Source organism: Condylura cristata, unplaced genomic scaffold (genome assembly GCF_000260355.1).
Source record: "Condylura cristata isolate star-nosed mole 26May11 unplaced genomic scaffold, ConCri1.0 scaffold00023, whole genome shotgun sequence".
NCBI lineage: Eukaryota > Metazoa > Chordata > Mammalia > Eulipotyphla > Talpidae > Condylura > Condylura cristata.
This window is the reverse complement of record NW_004567124.1, coordinates 28079932-28088219: the sequence shown is the minus strand read 5'-3', so window position 1 is coordinate 28088219 and position 8288 is coordinate 28079932. Positions and strand designations below refer to the sequence as shown.

The following is an 8288-nucleotide window of genomic DNA, read 5'->3' as shown; positions in this document are numbered from 1 at the left end:
GAAGTACACTGCTGAGGGGAGCAGCGGGCGGGTCAGGAGAGGTCTGCCACGCCATGTGGTCACCTCAGGGGCAGGCGGGGATCGAACTCATGCGGAAGTGGCTTTGACTTCTTAGTGCTGTGCTTTAACCCGCTGCGCCACCAGGGAGGGCCAGATCTGAAATATTTTTAACTCCCAATCCCAAATACATGAGGTATAAAAGTTTGTTCCAACTTTGTTGAGTTTATTTGTAGGCTTCCCACTGTGCCCAGGGGTTAGGAGTAGGAGGTATAGATTAACTATCAGAAACCCACTCTTGTGTATGAAAAGAAAGGTTATTTGATTGGGCCCCATTTAATTTATCCCCTTAAAATTCACTTTGCTCCTTGACCTCAAAGAGAAATCTACATGGAAGTGTGGCAGATATATATTTAATGTCATTTTTTCAAGGACTTTTATATAGCCAAGTTATAAATGTGTCTTTGTATTAGTGTACCAACAGAGTATCACAGACTGGGTGCTTGAAATAATAAATTGTTTTATTTTCCCCTTGATTCTGGAAATTTGAAGTCCATGATGATGGTATTGATAATTTAGTTTTCTGCTGAGGCCTCTTTACTTGACTTGCAAATGGCCACATTTCTGTCCTCACATGGGCTTTCTTTGAACATGCGTATCTCTGGTGTTTCTATATGTCCAAATTTCCTCTTCTAATGAGACACCAGTCAAACTGGATTAGTGCCCACATTAAGAGCCTTACTTTAATCAGTATTTGAAGGCCCTCTCTCCAGGTATAATCACATTCTGAGATGTACTGGGGATTGAGGCTTCAACATAAAGAATTTGGGAGTAATACAATTTTGCTTATAATGTACTGTCTGGTCGCCCCAATTTCTGTCCTTCTTACATTCATTACCATTACAGTAGCCCAAAATTCTTAATCCATTCCAACATTAACTCTAAGCCCCAAATCTCACCAAAGTAAAGTATAGATGGATTCAAGGTATGTTTTAACCTACGGCAAAATTCTCCCCCTGAAAACCTTTGAAAACAAATAGGTTATGTGCTTCCAAAACACATCATAGAAAATTGGTTCCCATTCCAAAAAGAGTTTTGGTATGTGAGAAAGACTAAAATCCAGCAGTGCAAATTCCACTGGAATTCAGAGGTTTTGAATAACTTTTTTTGACTTGATGTTCTCTACTTAAGGCCCACTGGGATAGGGTCCTCACCCTCTGTATAATATCCTCATTTCTAAGGGCTTGGGCTTTCTAATCCCAAAACTGAAGAAGTATCCCCACCCTATGAATGACCCCAGCTTGGACTCCAATAACACCATTTGTTCTAGAAATCCGACTTCCTTCCTTCATCCAACTTCTTTCATTTTTTAAAAAGATTTGTTTATTTATTTATGCATACAGAACTGGGATGCAGGCCAGATGAGAGGCTTCACCAGAGAAAGAGTGGGGAGCAGAACATGCAGATTGACAAAGTACACTGCTGAGGGGAGCAGCGGGTTGGTCAGGAGAGGTCTGCCGCGCCATGTGGATCACCTCCTGGGCTAGGGGTCGAACTCATGCTGAAGTGGCTTTAGCTTTTTAGTGCTGTGCTTTAACCTGCTGTGCCACCAGGAGGGCCCCCTTCCTTCATTTTATCCCAACTCTGTCCCCTTCTCTCCAACTGGCAGTATTTTAGCTAATTTAAGTTGGTTTATAGGATCCATGAGTTTCTTTCATTTGTTCAGCTACACTTTTGGTATTCTCTTCAAAGCAGATTTTGCGTTTTTGTAATAATGATAGGTTAAAAATATTCCAACTCTTTAGGTTCCGGTTCCTTTTTTGCTCAACTTGTACACATTATTAATTTCCACATTTTTAGGTTTTTTTTTTTTTTACAGCAACACCCCACTTGGTGGCAAAAATCTGTATGAGTTTGGATTCTCCAGAGGAACAGAACCAATATAATATATTGTATACAGAGATTTATTTTAAGGAATTGACTCATAGTGGAGGTATCTATCTAAAATCTGCAGGAAAGACTGATAGGCTTGAGACTCAAAGAAGAGTTGTAGTCAGAATGCACAGATGGTCGCTGGCAAAATCTTTTCTTACTCAAGGGTTGTCAGTCTTTGTTCTTTTAAGATCTTCAACTGATTCCTGAGGTCCACCTATGGAGGGTAATCTGCCTCATCATAGCCTACTAGCTTAAATGTTCATCTCATCGAAGATGATTGTATAAATATTCAAAGTAATGTTTGACCAACTATCTGGGCACTCTGATCCAGCCAAGTCAACAATAAAATTAACCTTTATAGTCCTTATTGCAGTTTTTATCTTCTTTTCCTTTTTAGGTCCCATTGAAATCAATCCGACATGTCAGCTTTCAAGATGAGGATGAGATTGTCAGAATAAACCCTCGAGATATCTTAATACGTCGCTATGCAGATTACAGACATCCTGACATGTGGAAAAATGACTTGGAGAGAGATGATACTGACTCCAATATTCAGTTTTCTAAACCAGACAGTAAAAAATCAGACTATCTGTACTCTTGTGAAGATGATACTAAGTTAAATTCATTCAAAGACCCTGTGGTATTTAAGACACAGCCTCCCTCATTAAAATTTAAATCAAAAAGAAGAAAAGAAGATGGTGAACGTTCTCGCTGCGTATACTGCCAGGAAAGGTTTAATCATGAAGAAAATGGCAGGGGAAAATGTCAGGATGCTCCAGACCCTATTAAAAGATGCATTTATCAAGTTAGTTGCATGCTCTGTGCAGAGAGCATGTTGTATCATTGTATGTCAGACTCAGAGGGAGATTTTTCTGATCCCTGTTCATGTGACACTAGCGATGACAAGTTCTGCTTACGATGGTTAGCTCTAGTAGCTTTGTCGTTCATTGTACCATGTATGTGCTGCTACGTCCCTTTAAGAATGTGCCATCGAGGTGGTGAGGCCTGTGGGTGCTGTGGTGGGAAACATAAAGCTGCTGGATGAAAGGATCCAGTGCCAAAATGAGCTTAAAATCTTTGTTTCCAGGAATTAGCTAACTTGGATTGTGGAAGCTTTTGGCAAGCACTATGAAGTCTTGCCTGGTATCATTGGGGCCACACGTGGAGGAAGCGGAACTCATCAGTTCTTGGCATTTCACAAACGCTAGCCATGTCTAACTTTTACCCTTAAGTGCATGGCGTGTTTTGTCACGGGTTGCAGAGTATTTGCAAAAGGAAACCATTTCTGGTCATTGGCTATAAAACATGAGCATAAAATATGACCCAATTAAAAGGGATTAATTTTCGACAGTTTTGTATATTTAAATATGCATTAGGTGATGGGACTTTTAAAGGTTTGAATTCATTAGGACATGCAGTAGGGGACAGTTGATTTCAGTCTAAGAAAAGTTAACACTTGGGAATTATAACAAGTAAAACAAGTGCAACTAAATCATTTATTAGTTGTTTTTTGAAAGCAGTTTTATGTATAAATAACAAATGTTTATATTTAACTAAATATAAGTAAGGTACGAATTATTACATATTAAACTTTTCTTCCCCTTCCTAGTTCTGAAGTAGATGTACATATATCTACTGTCACATTCCATTATATTTTGAATGTTTTACTCATCTAGTTAATAATGTTTTTATTCCACGTGAATTATTTGGTATTTTCATTCTCATTTCCCTTTGGCTACAGTTTATATTGAGTTATACCTGTACATTCTGGTAATCTGAAATCCTTAAAAATATTCTAATAGCCTTGAGTGACCAACTTTTTTTTTTTAAAGCACAGATGTACTTGTCTAATGTTCTGATGGTAACTTAACACTTATTTTTATATAAAAAAAGACTGAGTAAACATAGAAAAATGTGAGGTTTTTGGGGTTGTTGGTTTTGTGTATGTGTGTGTGTGGTATCCACCCAGCAAGTTGTTTTCTTTCAGAGTTTCCGCCTTCAAAAAAAATCATATTGCATTTACAAATGTTTCACAAGGCAAAAAGTGTAACTGGATAGTTAGTATAAAAGTTTCCTCCTGAGATCTTCATTTATCATTGTGTTAAACCAGAATATGTTCAGCTGTGTTACTAATATTTTAGCTTAATCCTTAATGCTTATTAATAAGAATGATAACTTTTCTCAGTTGCATTTTATTTTACTTAAACTGGCCCCAAAAAATTATTTTATGCTAAAATGTGTGCTAGATGATCCCAGGAAAATATTTAATCCAACATTGTGAGTGAAATAGCTTGTACATGTAAATTCATTTCTTTTGCAGAGCATTGTTACTGGATGTTCATTACAAAGTAGTTGGATAAATGTTCCAACTTTTTTTTTTTTTTTAAGAACTCTGAGATCAAGGTCAAATTGTCCTTTTTTTTTTTTTCTCCTAAGTGTTACATTACAACTCTAACCAAGTAAGGGGTTCTTTAAGAACATTCCCTTAGAGGGATAAAGTTAAGAAGTGTGCCTTTTTTTAATGGCTTGAAGTTTCAGAGGTGATAAAAATTAGAATCACACTACCATTTGAAGCTCATTTTCTATGCAGGTTTTAAATGTCATTTTATGTATCATTCTTTTTTACATATCACACTTAAACTTGTGTTAGCTTTCTTCTTTTGCCCTGATCAAACAGAACAATGTATATAACACTATCTGTCTGTAAAATACTTTTTTTAAGAAAGCATTTATATTTATATGACAGCTTGAACTGACATTATGTATATAGATCATCTTGAAGTATTATTTCACATTGAAAAGAAGAAAAATATATTGATAACTATAGATGTTATGAAGAAGAGGTTATTTCTAGTTTTGTACTAAAAATCAATTGGATGAACTAAATCCAAACATGACACTGTAGCAGCAATTTTAAGTCTTATTTTTACTGTTTATATATTTGGACGCTGCTACGCCAGATGATCTTCATCCCTGAAGTTTTCAGCTAAACTTGGTTTCCTAGAATAGACTGTTAACTTTCAAAATTACTTTTTATCAGTAAAATGGAAATACTGGTTTTCCTTATGAGTGACTTCATATTTGTAAGTGTTGAGCTTATAATTCAGGTTTGAGCAAGGTGTGAATCACTGAAGAAAATAACTTGCTGGACATATAGGAAAATGCTGTGGAAATGAACTGTATATATACTTCTGGGAAGAACAAATTTAATCATTTCTTCTGTTAAGCACTAATCAGTATAGTGCAACTCCTGGTTCTGTACTGTATTTTATATGCAACATATATGCTTTAATATTTTAATGTTTGTGCATTAATATTTTCAATTTGTTTAACCACTTTGCTGCTAAGAATTTGCCATCCCATCCCCATTTTTCCTTTACAATTTTAAACAAGTTTCTTCATTAAAAACTATGGTGATGAAATGGTTTTTATTTTACCTTGGATCTTTATAGTTAACACATCCAGTTTCCAAATCAGTCTTGAAGACTGGCTGATAATATGTATAACCTGAACCCCTATGTAGAAATTTTCTCTTGCATCAAAGAATCCTTATTTGAAAAGTAATAGGTAGTTTAAACTTCTGATTCTTAAAATGTGTGTGTAGGTACATTCAAGAACTTTTCTTGTTCTGAATTTAAGCTTGGCACTGCCAATTTGCTTTTCCTCTAAAACTTTCTCTTTGCTTTTAATGTGGTAGTATAAGCAAATGGCTAAACTAAACTGATAGGTAATTTTTTTAAATATTGAAAATGAAATTATGATGACATGACAAGAAAGACTTTGATCTGGCCTGATAGCTTTTGTTCAGAATTAATAATAACATTTTTTCCTACCTTGAAGGAGGAAAATCATTTGAGTTTTGAAGATATACGAGGTGTGGAACTTCAGCACCACCTTCTGGATGACTTATGGACCAGTGATATGATATGGTAATTGGGCCTGACAGGGTTCATTACCACTTTCAGTAAAGGGCTATATAAGTGGTGGCCACCTTCAAATTGAGAAAACAGGAGTAAGAAATATCTCAAAGGAACTGTAAAGTGAATCTTACCCCTAATGTGTCTTGGTTGTTGAAAGATTTCAAGCACTTTTTTTTCCTACATATCCTGTTTTAAAATATTTATTGATATTTGGAACTGGCAATCAAGCATAATGGATGTGCTAAAGCATTTATAGTGCTAAAGCATTTATAGACTCAATTCTTTTAATCACAAAAACCATTACCAAAATGGTATTATTTTTCCTCCCATTACCAGAGAGAGTTTTTTTAAAAAATAAACATCATCTATATTTCATCATAACTTAAGAAAGTCTGTTTGTATGTCTCTGGGATGATTGTTGAAATGGAGTTAAAAGGGGGAAATCTTGAAACTACCTACTATCATTGGTTATTCAGCAGTGCCTAAAACTTTTGAAGTAATACAAATGTACTTATTAATTCATGTGTATAGTGCCATCTGGTATCTTAGGTAAGTTACTTTTACTTTTCTCTCCCACCACTCAATTAAACACCCCAGAAATGGCTCTTATTATCCATGTAAAGACTCCTAAAAATGTTTCTTTTCTTAAAATGTAATTCAGGCTTTATTGTTTAACTTTGGAATGAATGTGTCTTAAGATTGGCTTTTTAAATTTTAGCCCAAAGATAAAATTAAGCACGTATTATAATTTTCTACTTAAAACATTAAAAACTCTAGTTACTTGAGTAACAAATTTCTTCACTAAATATTCTCATTTTTAATTTCTAAGAATCACATTTTTAAATATAAGGAAGAAACACTAGAAATTCACGTTATTGTTGCACTAAAAAATTTTTTCTTCCATAAACCACAGTAATATCACCATAAGGGGTTTTGCAATCACATGGACTCATACACACAGAAGGAAATTATAACCTGAGGTGATTAATATAAACCAAAAAAAGGGCTTTAAGGTATAAGGTACTTTTTGCCTAGCAGCCAGGTGGTTATAAAACTTTCATATGCTTTGATAGACTTGGTAAATGTTACCCATTGTCCTTGAAAGCTCCTTAAAATGCATAAGTTGCTAGTTTTTAAATTTTTTAAGAGTAGTCTAGTTAAAAAACCTTTGTATTAAAGATAAACATAGATTTTTGTGAACATTGCTAGTGTATAGTGTCATTTGCTTTCTATTCTTGACCTCAAAAGTGCCTCACTTGTATATAATATCCATTAGAAGCTTGACTGCATTCTTTCTAATAAGCAATGAAAATTGTTTAATTCATGTCATAATGTATCTCCTAAGTAGTTTACTAGCTTGATAGTTTTGGGTATTTAATGTAAATATGCATATATATATAAGTTTGTAACTGTTTTTGTTACATCATTCCCATGTAATTGGACATACCAGATGATATAAGAATTTGTTTTAATTACCTGATTAAACCTATCATGAAATATAAAAGGACTTTTTCTTACTCTTATGGAGCATAACAAACTATCAAATAAGAGATACAAAAGGCAGTAATAAAAAGAAAACTTTTGATCATAATTTTAAGATACATTTTTTAACAGAAAGATCATGTGTAGTTCATCCTGATGACTGACTTACTCATCTTTGTATCCAAATTTTTACCTAGTCTTGTTACCTAATCAGTATATTTACCCGTTTGGCAACAATTAGTTAAAATAAGTCTGGATTCCTTAAATTATGGATGTGAAATTTTTGCTCCCAAAAACAACTACTGAATTTTTAGTACCCAAGTCAGTTTCAGAGTTTCATTTACCTTGTAATATATGCAAAAATAATCCAAATAAAAATAGGGTAACATTTTGAAGAATCAGTGTATTCCAACACCAGAATAACTTTTTACTGTATTACTATACTTATTTGAAAAAATCAAGAATTAGTTATCTATACCTTTACTGTGAATTATGAAATGTAGTCTCGTGCTTATTTACAAGTTTTCAGAAATCTGCTTTATATTCCACATCAAGTTAGTATTAACAATTAGGTAGAATAGTTTTTACATCAGAAACTGAAACTAGGGTTCCTACTTAACTGTCAGTATAGTGTCAAGCACACAGTGGTCCTTAAAAGTAAAAAATAATTGGTATCAATACAAAAATGGGTCATTTCCTTTGAAATTAACTGCTCTGAGATTTGCAGTTTTAGATTTATCATTGAAATTATGGTTCAAAAATATAATAAAAGTCTAACAAAATTATAGTCAAAATGGTGTTTTGTTTTGTATATAGTATTTCTGAAATATATTTTAAATAATCACTTTTAATCTTCAAATGACCCTATAACTGCTTAATTACTCTCATTTTACTAAAAAGATTGTGGATTCAAAAGGTTAAGAAATATTCCCAAGATCACATAAGAGGCAATGG

At 33.9% G+C, this 8288-nt stretch overlaps 1 protein-coding gene across 1 annotated transcript in view; it reads left to right on the top strand.

Moving 5' to 3' along the window:
- Window positions 1–8017, top strand: part of SPRED1 (sprouty-related, EVH1 domain containing 1) — an 85874-nt gene extending 77857 nt beyond the window's left edge. The window contains exon 6 of the mRNA XM_012728688.1: window positions 2330–8017. Coding sequence (XP_012584142.1) covers window positions 2330–2977 — 648 coding nt within the window. The 3' untranslated portion in view covers window positions 2978–8017. The remainder of the gene's footprint in view (window positions 1–2329) is intronic.
- Window positions 8018–8288: the final 271 nt, after the last annotated feature.